The sequence below is a fragment of the Heterocephalus glaber genome, unplaced genomic scaffold (genome assembly GCF_053883595.1).
Source record: "Heterocephalus glaber isolate CG9 unplaced genomic scaffold, H.glaber_assembly_v1.0 deba00000122, whole genome shotgun sequence".
In the NCBI taxonomy this organism is placed as follows: domain Eukaryota; kingdom Metazoa; phylum Chordata; class Mammalia; order Rodentia; family Bathyergidae; genus Heterocephalus; species Heterocephalus glaber.
Window position 1 is genome coordinate 46,220,435 of NW_028258138.1, and position 15,478 is coordinate 46,235,912.

At 34.3% G+C, this 15,478-nt stretch overlaps 1 protein-coding gene across 1 annotated transcript in view; it reads right to left on the reverse strand.

Moving 5' to 3' along the window:
• The window catches only part of Gabrr3 (gamma-aminobutyric acid type A receptor subunit rho3), a 60,582-nt gene that overhangs the window by 33,485 nt on the left and 11,619 nt on the right, over positions 1-15,478 (reverse strand). The window contains 2 exon segments of the mRNA XM_087210202.1: positions 4,100-4,172; positions 10,907-11,015. Coding sequence (XP_087066328.1) covers positions 4,100-4,172; positions 10,907-11,015 — 182 coding nt within the window.

The window sequence follows — 15,478 nt, forward strand, 5'->3', positions numbered from 1 at the left end:
TAAACTACAGTTCCCCTAAACCCAGATACATTTTTTATTACAATTGGTGGGAAGCAAGTTGCCAGAGGTCCTGGAATAGACAGTGATCTTTCTCAGCTTGAGAGAGGGAGGGAAAAACAATAGCATGAAAGGCATTTGTCAAATTTATGTTTAAAAGAAAAAAATCACATGCGAACTTTAAGATGGTGCATGTCCTAGAAGATAGTTCCCAGAGATTCTGATTCAGTACAGCTCAGGGCTTTGAATTGATCTGTGCACCCCAGTTGTAAGGATATGAAGTTGAGATGAAAAAACTATATTAGCAAAAAATTTAGTTAACAATTTTAGTTTTGTTTGGCTTTCAGATATTATGGTTGACATTTTAGTTATTTGAACAGAAAACCTGCTGGCTTGATCCAAATCACTGGGTATGGGCAGTAGCAGTGTGTCTTACTTTTTACAATTGTTTACTTGTTATCTTTTAGTTCCCAACAAAAATCCATTTTTTTCTTGAAGCAATGCATACAATGAAACTTTGGCATTTATTATACAAACAAAGGATATGTCTCAGTAAAGTACAAATAAGTCACCAATTAATTGCTAGCTAGTTTGTTTTTTCTAGGTTCAGAATAGAAGTATATTGTATTATTGCTCTGGATTAATCTAGGAGCATTAGCTATGTGTAATTTTGGATTAGGGTAAGGGCAAATAAATAGAATGATTCATCCATTAAACATAGCACTACTCTACAAGGAATTATGCATGGATTGCCTTAATAAGGATATATTTAGAATGAGTTGCTCAATCTGATCTGAAGGTCACTGGGTTTATGAAGTTTATGAAGTCACAGAGTTTATGAAGTCAAATAGCCAACTTTGGCGCATGTTGGTGATATATCACCGTCACCATTAGCTGGCACTGTCATGAGGGCCATGCTGGGAGATAGAATTTAAAGATATTGAAAGTGAATTCAGGGTGAGACAAGAAAAGATGTGAAGATGATACACGGAGAAATTTAAAAAGCTAACTCTGGGGGTGGGGTGAATGTCATTGATAATTAGAAAGGATTTTCAAATTGGACATAGTGAACTCAGTCCAGTTTTATTTGATACCAAGTAGCATAGTTAGCCTTATTCCGAGAATAAAGATGATGTCCAGTTTTAGGGCCTGCAGAGTTGGACAATGAGAATTTTAGATGCAGATCAGGTCATTCAGAGATAACTTAGATGTTATGTCAGGGAAGGGAAATAAGTGCTTGTTTCTGCAGCATAAAGGTGTGAGGAAGTACTGTCTTTGAGCATGGAAGGGTCAAAATCTTCTAGATCAGGCCTTTTTTTATTAATGAGTTAAATTGGTCCTGTTTCCTTTGGTAGAGTGGTGGCAAAATAAAGAAAGTTTAACTTCATATCTATATTGAACTGAAATAAATATTGGATTAGAGAATGGTAAGGAATAGACCAATCATTAGCTGACAAGTTTATAGTCAGAAATAAGGTATAATGAATCATAGATTTCATTTAGACCTTCTTGGAATTTTTAGGTGTCCTGAAATTTTCATCCAGTTTTGGGAGGAATTACTATAAATAAAAATATTAAGTATACAGATGAAAAGATTTGATTTTAATAATTTGTATTTTTTAGGACTGCTTCCTTAAGAGATTCCTGCTTAGTTTTCTTTTTCCTTTTCTCTATCTTTTATACTTTTATCTTCTGTGATTTTTTTTTCTGTACCGGGGATTGAACTCAGGACCTTGCATTTGCAAGGCAGGCGCAGTGCCACGGAGGTATATCCCTGGTCCCTATCTTTTGTGATATTGCTTATTAAAATAATATATATGGAATCTAAATTTCCAGACTGCATTCTATAATAACAAAATGTTACAGTTTATGCATCAAAAAGTTGTATCACAAAAAGTATCTAAAACAACTTTTGAAAATTTCTTAAGAGCACACATGTAACAGATTCCAGAAAAGGAAATGAAGTGCAAGGATTAATTTATATAAAAGTGTCCATTAAGTACATAGATTGGGATAATAACAAATTAAATCTTTTCAGATGGAAAATGGAGTTTTAAAAACAAAGTTGTTTAACTTTATTCATTGAAGAGTTGATTTCATTCAAAAACATGCTTTCATTGGAAGACATGATTTCCCATGTATGTGGAATCTAAAAAGATTGATCTTGTAGAAGATGAGAGTAGAATGGAAGTTACCAGAGGCTGGAAAGAGTAGTTGAAGTGATGGGATGAGATGGGAAAAAGTGGATCAATGGGTAATAAGTTACAGTTAGATAGGAGCAAGAAGTCCTGGTGTGCTATTGCAGATTTAGGTGGCTTTATATAACATTAATGTACTACCCATATCAAAAAGCTAAAAGAAACGATTTTGAAAGTCTTCACCATAAAGAAATGATAAATGTTTATTAGATGTTTATCCTGAGTTGAATATTATACAATGTATGCATGTATTATGCAATGTTTACATGTATATATGTAAATATATATAACTTTTATGTATTATTTAAAAAATTAGGGCTGGGGATTTAGCTCAGTGGTTCCACTGCCTGCATTGCAAGCACAAGGTCCTGAGTTCAATCCCTGGTACCAACCCCCCCCAAAAACAGGAACCCCAAACAACAATAAACAAACAAAAATCCAAGCTGCCATATTTAAAACAGAAAAGGAAGGAGAATCTCAAAGGACTCCAAGAACCAGGTGAGTGACTTAAGTGTAACAAACAGAGTGAGTCTAAGGAAAAGCAAAGTCTGGGTTCTAGAGTCAATGAAAGGGCAGAGCCTCCATGAAAAGGCATTCAAAATTAAATAGTTTAAAACTTTGGGTGTATGGATGGGGGCATAGAACTAAAATGTAAACTATATCCATAAATTGCATCTTACTAAGTACTAGGGTACTTGTCAAAGCCCTGCCACTAACATTTGTATGTGATGGAAGGAAAAGAAACACTGAAAAAAGATAGAAAAGATAGCAGAACTGGGGAGAACAAAATGAAATGGGAAGAATGACTCAGATTTAAGGACATGTAGCAATTAGGTAAGAACAAGGAAGCAAACACTGAAAATTAGAAACTATAAATACAGTCTTCATTTAGTACTGAAAAATAAACTAAAAGGTGTTAAACAAAACTCTGAGAGTTCATTAACAAGTTATCAGGAGTGGTTAGAAAGAAATTACATATCTGAAAACAAGTATGGCAGGCTTGTACAGAGAAGTTAGCCACAATATTACCTATTCTTTCTCAGAGTAAAATTCTGGAAAACCTTGAAAACTCCTTAAATGAAAAATGGCTCTGATGATTATGTAGACAGGGAAGGCGGTTCTAAATTAGGAATAGAGAAAATGAAACGGAAAACTTATGGCAAAGAGGATATGATAACACAAAAATAGATAAAATGGTAAAAACAGGTTAAGAGAAGAAAGTTATACAAAGCAAGCATGTTAAATGTCACAAGAGACAGAAAATGGAGAAAAAGGAAAAAGGGTAAAAAGAAGTGGTTAGTATCAAGTTTTATGAACAGGGCTTGACATAATATTTTATAAAATACAGGTATTTCACTGTAAAATAAAATAATGGCAGTCTCTTCTAGACAACCATAAGATATAAAGAAATTGACAAAATTTTCTTAAATTTTTAGTCTCATCAACCTAAAAAAAAACAAAACCTTTGTCTTCCACTACAGGTTCACAGATAAGCACAAGTAACATCAATTGAAACATATGCAAGCAGTCTATGAAACTTGGTCTCATTTTCTATCATTATAGGTACAGATTGATGGTCATGTTTTTACATTGCACATGTATTAGGACTATCCTTCTTATATGATTGTTCCAAGTCCATGTTATATAGATACATGTATCATGATGTTCTATAGTGCTTCACCATTGAAAAGCCATTAGAGATAAAAAAGGGGAATTGGAAAGACAATCATAATCAAAGGTTAAATATGTGAATAGAAGAGAGTAAAGTAAACATAATTCTACTATTCAACAAAGTAGGAAAGACAAATAACATACATAATTAAAACATTTATTAAAATACCAGTGACTTTACCACTATTAAGTACTTTTCTAGAAAAAGACCAGTAGCTCATAGAGAAACTTACCATGTCAACTTCTGAAATGCTGTCAACACTTTCAACCTGGACAACTATACCTACTGACACTGGAGACCCTTCAGAAATAAGAATAGATAATATACTGAAAAATTAATTACAAACAATTTGGAAACATTCAGAACAGAGAATAATCATTGTTTGTGGATTGCAAATGAAATACTTTTCAAGTTTTTATAAACAACAACTTTCTCCATTATCTATTGAAACAGTTATTATAATTCAATTATATTAATAAAGGCATATTTTCAAATAAATGCTATTCTAATAATCATCACTCATTTGTTTGGGGATATTCAATATTTTCATTCCATAAAATAGAAGTGGTGTCTTCAGTTTTATTTAAACATTTTAAGCTAGTACTGATTTACAAAGGAAAAAGGTTTTAAAACATCTGAATATGTAGAATTATGGATTTTATATGGGAATGGTCATATTGCATAGTCAGGAAGTGTCATATAGAGTCCTTGATTCTGAGCAATGTTGAATGAAACCTTTTCTCTCCTGTCAAGAAAGCCAGGCTTTTTCACTTGTGCAGTGATTGGCAAGAGAGGTAACCTGATGATAGTGAGTGTTACTGACCCACAGGTGTCCCTTCACAGATCATTAGCAACCTCAGGCTGCATTTGGGAAGAAGTACACATCTTCAGATATGTGCTTGATGAGAATATGCTGAAGTCATAATTGGAGCAATTTCATACAGAGAACCTCTGAGACTTATTTGCAGTTGAATTCCCCAGCATCTATCAAAGCAGGAAGCCTGAATGATAACACAAGAGAATCCAGACTAGACTATAAAATTTCCTAGCTCCAATTAACAAAAGATTTCATTACTTTCTGTGTGAGGAAAATTGATGTTAATAATGTCATCTAGTTCTGCACATGAAATTTGATGCATATAATTGTTAATTTATATAAGTTAAATGCATATATAATTTCCATATTTATGTTTTCTTTCCAGAATTATTCTTAACTAAACCTTAATGCCTCTACAGTCTTGAGTTAAAAAAAAACACTTTCAATTATTGAAGAAAAAATATAAATCGTGTGTAGATAAATCCTAGATAGTTTTTTAGTGGAGATTCTGGGATTTAGAGAAGTCAGGTCTAAAAAGCTTCCTTAGGAGGCTAAGTAATGCCAGGATGACATGGGACACACATGTGAGTATAATTCAATAGCCTTTTGCATGGAACAAGCTATCTCTTGCCAGTCTCTGTCATTCTTCTGTGATGTCCTCATTAATTGGCTTATGTTACCTTTACATTATCAACATAAAATTCCCGTTTGTGTTCCCCAAGTCCATACCCTCAACATCATTCCTTGCTCAGAAGGGTTTTAGCTAGCCAGGCACAGGTCCTAACCCTTGAATATATCCTGGCCTCAGGCTTCAGGAATGCTTCACTTGCATCTTAACCATGAACATCTTCCTGCAATATTCATTCAATTACTTCCTACAAAGCTAATTCTATACAAAACATTTTTCACTGATAATTATGATTAAGGATTAACTTGGGAATCCTAGTTCAGCATTATTCCTTCACAGGGTTCAGCTTTGATTATTACTATTAGTCTATCTAATTAGTAGAATTATCAAAATAAAAATTTATGAAAATATCTTGTCTATGGCTCTACTTGGCACTTCTGGTAAATAAACCTTCCTGTTAACTATAATATTTACAGGAATAAAATATTTGGAAAGATCTTTGAGGAGTAGCAGAATGTCCTAGATAAAACTTTAACATTAGAGTCATGTAGACTAAAATTCAAATTTAGCTTCACCTCCTTTATGTGATATAGGGTAGGTAACATATCTAAGCTTAGTTTCCTCCTCTATAAAATCTGGGTATAATACCTTAGAAATTTATTTGAGGACCAGAAGTAACACAGTTACTAGACTTAATTGGTGCCCAATAAATAGCACAAAATAAATGTTATTACTGCTGCCATTATGCAAAAATGTAAATCTGCTTCAAGGAATCCAGGGCACTATTCCTAATCCTACTCTCAAAATTTAAACATCAGTCTATTCCTTCCTTAACAAAAATACAGTGCTTCTCCCAACTTATTTTCTGGAAACAAAAAAACCCAGAGGAAAACTTGGATTTAGGTTCTTGTGACTTTTCAGTACAGCTGCCCCTCTGTACCCAGGAATTCAATCAACTTGGGTCAAAAAATACATGAGAAAAAATTGTGTATGTATTGAACATATACAGATTTTTAAATTATCATTATTCCCTAAACAATACAATGATAGCATTTATATTGTGTTAGGTAATATAAGTAATCTAGAGATGACTTAAAGGATATGGGAAGTTTTCATAGGTTATATGAAAGTACTGTGCCATTTTGCATAAGGGACCTGAACACCAACAAATTTGGCTATCTGCAGTGGGTAGCTGTGCTGGTCCTGAAACTAAACCCTTAGAATACAGAGAGATTTCTGATGATGATTTCTGCAAGCCCTAGGACACTCTTGTAAAGCTACCCTTCAAGGACATACTCGGGCCATGGCTGGACAAACGCTGGAGCCAAGTGTTGTTTGAAGGCTGGCTTGACAGTAAAGTTAAGACATGGCTTTCCTCTTATCAGTGAGCTGCTGAAATATTTTAGATTTCTTCTTTCCTCCCTCCAGATATATACTATTCTTGTAGAGATGAATTCTTGAATTTCTAAGGAAAGTATGTGCCCTCAAGTGCTGTCTGTCCTCATTTCTGTCTCATTTGAGCTTCATGTCCAAGTGCATCTCATTTCTGTGTCTAAAAATGTGTGCACTGGCATTCTTGAGGGCAGAGTGAAGGGTAAGGGGAATATAAAGGCGACGTACAGAATGTGTCTGAATTTCAGATCTGCATAAAAGGATCAAAGACAGGAAGTAGCAATAAAGCAGATGGGTTAAAATCATGAAAATTGTAGCCATGTAAACCTGAATTACAGCCAAACTTTTGTAAATCTCTTAATTCCTCATATCTCAGTTTTCTAATCAGTAGCATAGAGGAAATATGTGATACCAAACTTATAGGATTGCTGTGAGAATTTATGAAGGAATCTATGTAAAGTCCAGAGCCTAAACCCTTTCAAATACCTTTTCAAATAACTTCTTACTATGTATTGAATCAGTGATAAATATAACAAAATATATAATAATAATTGAATAAATATTTTTATTAATTCTGTTTGTAAAGTATTTAAAGTATAGTAAAAATTAAATAAATAGTAACCTTTCTGATTATGGTGTTAATTTTCTGGAATCACTAACTGGGTAGTAGCAATACATTTATAAACCTTTTTATATGCATAAAGATATAACAACAATCTGTTTTTATGCAAGCTGGAATAATGAGATTTAAATAGAAGTTATACATCTTATTAGTATATTGCATTTAAATTACATTATATTATGCTCCCCTACAGCCACTTTGTTGGCTTGTTAGAACCAATTTTAGCTTCACTTGATGTATGAAGAAACTTACACTCTGGGAGGACTATGTGACACTTGCCTGAAATTCAAAGATAGGTAATGATAGGAATATAACCAGAACCTTCTATCTCTCTGTCTTCTCGTTTGACAAACAAAGACTATGCAAGCAGCTTTTATAATTTTAGGGCTTTTGTCTCAATTCAGTAGCGAGTATTTAGATACTGAATTGATTTCACTTCAAAGAAACAAAGAAATGATCATCTATAAGACTAAAACAAAAAGCCCTTAGTTGTGGGAGATGTAATGCGTAGGGAAAACATAAATAAAGAAAATGAGCTGCAATTTATAACCCAAGTTAAACAAAAACCTCCCCTAAATTTGTATCCTCTTGTTTCTACATAATGAGTCAATTAATCTTCTAATGCTTTATAAAAGTAAAAAACACTGCAGAAGCAGCTGGTTTTAATGTTAAAGCTAATTAGGAAAACACATTAAGGCAAGAGAAGTGCTGAAGTTACATTTAGCTCAAGAGGAAAGAAGTATGTTCATGTGTTTGGGTTATGGACAAGTATAAAGAAGGGGAAGATAAATTAAAGCTTGTCTTTTATATCCTCCAATCTGATTTCCCCAAGGAAAGCAGCCATGAGAGAACAGAGAAATGGGTCACTATATTAGAAGCTGTTCTGATCAAGACAGACAGAGAAGGTTAAGGCCTGTATTTTACAGCTACCAGACTGACACTTCTAACTGAAATTATGGATTTTTCTGCCTGAAATGACTGAACACACAAGCTATGTAAGCATCATAAAATTTCTTAATTGTGAGATGATTTTCTGCCTGTCATGTATAGCAGATTTCACATGCATTTTTAATAACCTCACAAAGGAGTAGCCTCAGGAAAAAAAATTTTAAAAACACGCTATCACTTAAAAATTCTTAACATATATCTTTAACAGATTAAGCAAAGTGGAAATTTAAGGTCAATTTTATATTTTTCTGGGGGCTGGAGATGATACAGGGGATGGAGAATAAAGGTCTAAATATTTTAAGGAGTATAAGGTTTAGCCCAGCAGCAATGGTTCTCAAATGTCACTCAGTCGTATGCAAATCACCTGGGGATCCTGTAACAATGCAGATTTCGACTCAGAGGCCCTGCGCTGGGCATTGAGCATTTTATGCTAAAACAGATCTTTCTACTGTTGGTTCTTGAACCACTTTTAGTGACGAGGCACCTGAGGGCTGTTTTGCTGAGGTCTACATTCAAGGTTATTTTTCTCATTCTTACTGGCTTTCAGAGACCTAAAATAATCCCTATAGAAACCCTTTTCCTCTCAGACAGAAAGTAATTTAATTGAGGAACCTTTCCTGATAGGAATTAAGGCAGATTTTGAAATTGGTGTTGAAAAGAGTACATGATGTTATTTTTTCCATAAGAACCAAGATGCATTATGTAAAGGTACATTCCCAATGAGAAATGTAATTGTGTTGTATACCTACAATGTACCAATAAAAGAATTTAATTAAAAAAAAAAAGAGTACATGATGTCTATCTTCCAGCTGCGGCGTTGAAGACAGTTTCGAGCCATTCCCGTGCGACTGGCGCCTCCTCGTGTCTGGTTAAGAACCATAGTAGAACAAGTTTGACTGGAAGATTATTTATTCTTAAATGATACAGAAAAAGATTTTACAAATTTTTATAGATCATGGAAACATAGAGTATATTTGAATAATAGATATAAAGCATATTATCAAAACTTTGGGATTTTGGGGGATAAGACCCAGCCTATTGAGACTTATAGTTAAGGGCTCAAGCAAGCATTTTTAGAATTGTGGTGGGGTGGGGAGGATGCATTTGAGAAATAGTGAAGTTGAGGAAAAGAGAGTCTCAGAAAAGAAAATATGAACAAATCCTCAACCCTGCTTAATTTCAGGGCTTTTAAAACCTTAAATTAAGATTCAACAGTGTGAAAAAGTTCTGGAAAAGAACAAAATATTGATCACCAAAATATAATGTGATACAGATAATCCAATGCAATGGTTTTCAACATGTGTTTCTCAGACTAGCAGCATCAGCATTTTCTAGAAACTTTATAGAAATGCCAGTTTTTAGCCTCATCCAGATCTAGTGGATCAGAAATGCTGGGGTTGGGGCCCGAGATTTGCATGTTAATCTTCCAGGTGATTCTGATGCTCAGGGAAGTTCTAGTCATGAAATTAAGGTCAGGTCCTTAAAATTGCTGCACAATAAATTGCAGGACATTAAATACACAGACCAAATCAAAATAAGCAAACAAAACTAGCCCTCACCATCTACAGGGCATACTTTCATATTTTTTCCTGTTAACAAATTAGTTCTCTATGGCATCCACCTACCTATTGTGCTTCCCTTGATTTGTAACCGTAATATGTGAAGTCTTAAGTTTCCCTATCCCACCCTGAATAATGAATTGCTCATGAAAAATGGTAGAGGATCTATTGCTAGAGAATCCTGCTTATCACCCACATCCACATTTTCCTCATGTTCATGTTGTTTCCATGATGCTTAAAAGTTGTCAGTTTAGAAATTGTAAGAATGAGACTGTTTGGGTCAATGAAAGAATCAGGTGGACTAAGAGAGTAAAGTTACCAGTTGATTTCATCACACCCTGCACATTGCTAGAAAACTTGGTACCCTTAGTGATGAAACCATGTTGAAAACTTTGAAGGAGAGAAGGTTTGATTCAAGTATGCACCTCTCCTACTACCTTCTTTCATCCTCTTCACTTGCCATTGAATCTTGGTTCCACCACTTCCTTTCATTGTCTCCAGTGAATCTCTTAAACCTCTACACCTCATCTTCAACAATAGAATATTAAGGATCATGACAGTTCCTGCTTCATAGTGTCACTGTTAAGGTGGAAAAATACACTGGGCTAATGGTATTAACACAATGCCTGTTTAACATTTTTATCAATTTTAATTTCCAAAAGTGACAAAAACAAACTCAGCTGAGTTAGTTCACAGGAAGCCATAGCATTTGACATACTATAGTTCTTCCATGAAAGCCAGGTACTCCAACTCATAAGAACATGCAAGATTTTATAACTATCATCATGTAATTCAATTTACAGGTTATAGTTGAGGCAATAAGTCAGTATATAAGCAGAATATAACTGTCCACTATTTACTGAGCACATTCTATTTACAGTGGTGTGAATACTAAAAAATAACTTGTGGGGTCAAATTAAGAGGATAAATTTTCAATAGTTTTTATTTAGGAGAACATAATCACATTTTTTAAAAAAACTGATAATTTTACTTGTGTCTTGGTCTTACTTGCTTCAAATTTTCAACTCCATTTTGAGAGTACCATGAGTTTTAACATGTAATACTCATCTCAAAATCCTGGTCTCAATGAAAAATCATGCCCCTCTATGTGGAGAAGTTGCTGACACTTCAGGGGCCACACTTTGGTACTGTTGTCATTCTCCATTCTAGTTTCTTGTTTGCTGTACCCCCCAAGGAAATAGAATTCTTTTGAGAGACATATACTTCTGGATATTTTTATTTAGTTTAGTCATTTATGCTCCATGTAGCAAATTCTGATATAAATACATAAAGAACGATTTTCTCAGTTCATATTAAAGCCAAAGAATGGCCAACATTTGTTCTTTAAAGGTGGAATAGATAAGGTAAACCAAATTTTAGAGCACTTTAAATGATAACTTGAGTATGAATTAAATGCACAACAGATAGTATTTCTCAAAATATAGTTTGTAGTCTTGGGACACCCTAATTATCTCTGTGGAGGTGGTCAAAATTCAGATTCATGGACCCCAGTTTCAGATGAACTAAATCAGAGCCTGGGAATCTGTATTTAAATATAACACTGAAATGTCAGGTAAAAGGGCCGAAAACCAAGACCAGACCAGGCCACAACAAGCCTTTATTAGGGGAATAGATCTGCCGGGCTGTCTCTGAACAAAGGAGAGACAAAAGCAGCATGGCTGGGGCAGGGAGAGTCTTTTATAGAGACTGGGGTGGGGCTTGTAGGGGCTGAGGTGGGGTTGAGTGAGGTAGTGATCAGGGAGTGGAGGAGCCAGTGACATCACTAGGTGATAGGAGGTGAGCGAGTATTAGGTTACTCTCTAGGTGGGACCAGGGGCATGCTGGGAAGAAGGGTTTGTTCTTTGGTGGGAGCAACCATCTTGGCATGATGTCACACAGGGGAGGGGGCAAGGCACCATAGGAAGAGGGCAGCTACTATACATAATAGCTGCTGAGGTAGTGGGAGACCTATCACTAAGTAAATCCTGGAATCACTGAAATTAAATAATTTCTGCACTAAACAGTGATAAAACATTGCAGAATTCTAAACTGATGGAAGAGTTTTTACAAAGACAAAATAAGCAGAAAATATGAGATTGGCTGAGATTGGAGGTAGAAATAAATTAGAAGTAAAAAACTAAACTAGAATTTAAGGGATGGCAATGCTTTGACTAATGGAAAGCTATGAAGTAGGTTAGGTCTGGTATTATCTACAGTTCTCTAGGGCAAAAGCAAAATGCAGAGTGTCCTCTCTGTAAGTATGAGAACAAAGTCTTTTCTCTCCCTGGGTCTGTGAATTTGGCAAGTTGCTGGACCTTTCTGACTCATTTCCTGCTGGGAGGTGCCTATTTCCTAGGGGCATTGCAGGGGTAGAGGTAGACTGCTAGAGCACAGCTCCTTTTTGAATGACTTGCAGCCATCTACTGGTGCAAGAGACCTGCTCAGATCCCCCATCTAGAAATCACGCCTGTCATGATCACCCTCATCATGGTTAGCAGCAGCAGTAGCACAAGACTCTGAGGGGTCTGCTAGGTAAATTCTTGTATTCTGATTATCTGATACACCTTTTCACATTTTGTTATGAATTTTAACAAAATTCATATTGGAGGAAATTTCTTAAGCTAATAAAGTGACTTTTGATGGGGAGAATTTCAGAGCCTGAAGAGCTTATAGAAGAAATACATCCAGGCATATAGGCTCTTGAGATCACAATGTATCATCCTTCAGTAGGACAGCTTATGGTTGAAACCTCAGTGGTTTACAGATATATTTCTTCTAGTGATAGAAATGAAGACTCTGGTAGAGGAAATCTGTTTTGAGTACAGGCAATAAGTTTGATTTAAGCTCTATTACATCCTATGAATAGTTGAACACATAGAACTGTTTCTTCCAACGAGCTAGAATTAACTAGAAAAATTCTCCTAGGGAGCTAGAATTAACTATTTATTAAAAATAGTAGCAGCTAGCTTTTATGAAATGCCTATGTTCAAGGCACCATGCTGGATGTTTTGTAATATTATCTTCTTTGGCTTGCATCTAGATTACCTGGTTTCCTGAGCCCCATGCCCAGAGTTTCTGATTCAGTAGATTTGGGGCATAAGAATTTGCATTTATAGCAATTTCTCAGGAGAACCTCTACCCTAGAAAATAGTAGACATTTAATAAAGCTAGCTACTTGTTATTATTTTAAGGAAAATGGAAATGTAACTTTGCCTGGAAACTCATGAGAATTCCTCCTTTGGTAATAGTGTGTGTGTGTGTGTGTGTGTGTGTGTGTGTGTATGTGTTTAAATATAACTAAATGACATGTCACTATGTCTCTTCAGAAGCATACTTCTCCATGAGATTGAAATGAATAAATTTTAATTACGAATCCCAAGAATACTGAACACAAAGCCTACAATGAAATACTCTCTTGGCACTTCAAAACCCACACCTCCTCTCACTAGAGGACTCTTCTGATCCATAGTAAGATGTTCCATACTTACCTATTTTTGCTTTGATTTCTGTTTGCTATGTCCCAAAAAGGATTTGTTGCTTGTATATCTTCTAAAAGAATATTGGAAATCTTTGTTCTCCCTCCCACATATTTAAATGCACATATATAGTTTTTATTACAAATTTTAAACGTACCTAAATATTGATGATTTAAAAGAAACCCTGTTTCTCCTTTAAGTGTACCCAATGAATCTAAATATCTACCTAAAGCATCTTAAAGTACAAGTTCTTTAAAATATTAGAAATTTTATATCATTTTTAACTTTCTTTGAATTTGTATTTCCGTTTTATTTTCTCATAGATCTTTCTTACCCCATCATACATCTTTCCAAGTAAAATATATGTAAACATTGATATTCACTTTTTTATTTTCTATGATCATTACAAATGGAACAAAAAATAACTCATATAAATAGTGATATTTATTAAAACTAAGAATAAAATTTTAGTGAAAATGAATGTTATTAAATGGTGATACATTTCCCTAATTATTTTATATATCAGTTAATGGATCATATTAATTGCTAGAATGAAACAGATTTTAGCATAGATTCTTTTTCTATTTTTATTTTTATAGGTGAAATATTGAAAAACTTTGTACATATATATGTAAGTATATGGAATTTGAAGAAAATGTTTGGCATTTTTTTTAGCAATATAACTTGTTTAAATTCCTTATGCTTCAAAATTCACATTCGATGATCTATCATCAAAATTATTTTTAGTGGTATATAACTTAATGAGGTTTTTACTTTAATTTCACTCAAAGCAAAAATAGGAAACATCTATCTTAAAAAAATAAATGTTATTTAGAGTCATCCAACACCACCACAATAATATTTATATTTGACTTTTTGTTCCCAGGACGTTATTAAACACCAGGGAATGCACATAGACAGGAAAAAAGAGACATGTATTTTTATTTTGCTAAGTGGGACAGAACAATCATTAAAGGAAAAGATAAAAGAGATGACAGGTGAGTTTTCAGTTTTAATAAAGAGGTCATAAGAAAGTTAAAATTCTAAAACTTGTTTAAAAATGTTGTCTATGTCTAATGCTTCTCAGATAGCTCATATGAACCCTTAGAGATACATTATACCACAAAAATACAGGTGCCTGCTTTGAAGGTCTGGCTTATAAAAAAACACATAAAAGTTAGTAAAGTGAAGGAAGAAATAAAATAGACAAAAGAGACAGGAGGAAATATGAGTAATAAAGGAATCTGTGTAATGGATTTAACATTAGATTTAACTCAGAGCTTTTGAGTCTTATTCCATGTAAGTATCATTTTAAACCACTTTAGTCTTCTTCCCTCTGCACTATTCTAGAAAAAAAATGACTTCATTTTTTAGTAGTTACTAAAAGAAAGCTTTTGGATAACTTCTGTCTGGGCAGAGACTCTTTCAGAAGTCTGAATCCCTGTGGAATGAAGCAAAGCTATCTTAATTTGTGGAAGATGCATATGCCAGCATTCTGAATGTTTGCCTTTACCCACAAGGCTCTGTAAGCATTGTTTGAGAAACAGTAGGTTTAGGTCTTGGAAAAAGCTATGGTTTTTTTCTCCTTGTCTTAGGACCTTTTCCTTCCTCTACTATACAAAGAATCATATTCCTATGGCCCTCCTGCCTTTCAAAGTCAGAAACTGCTATGACTTTGTGACTAAGAAAGAGGGGAGAATCTGGACGTAGAAAATGCTAGATTTTGAGTGGGCTTAGAAGGCCTAAAGGGTGTCTTTGGTCTTTGAGAACATACAAGGCAAGGAACTAAAAAGTACTAAAACTTGTTGAGGAAAAGTTAAGCACACCTAAATCATTCTGATACACTGGAGTTTTATAAGTAAATGAAAAAAACCTCATTTTAATTGAGTCACAAATGCTCAGTTGGCTGTTTTATGAAACTACTTTCCAAATGGCTTGGAGGACTATATATTTGATTAGCTGACTAGGATTCTAACTTCAAAACAGCTAGGCCTGACATGAATAGACTGCCAAGGGAGGATATAATTAACAACCATATTTAAAACTATTTAATGGGAGAGGAGATACCAATTAAAACCACCATTACCATTTTATATCTTTTAAACGAACAAAAGACAAAAAATAATGTTAGTACCTCATGTTTATAAAGATATGATGAAATGGGAATAT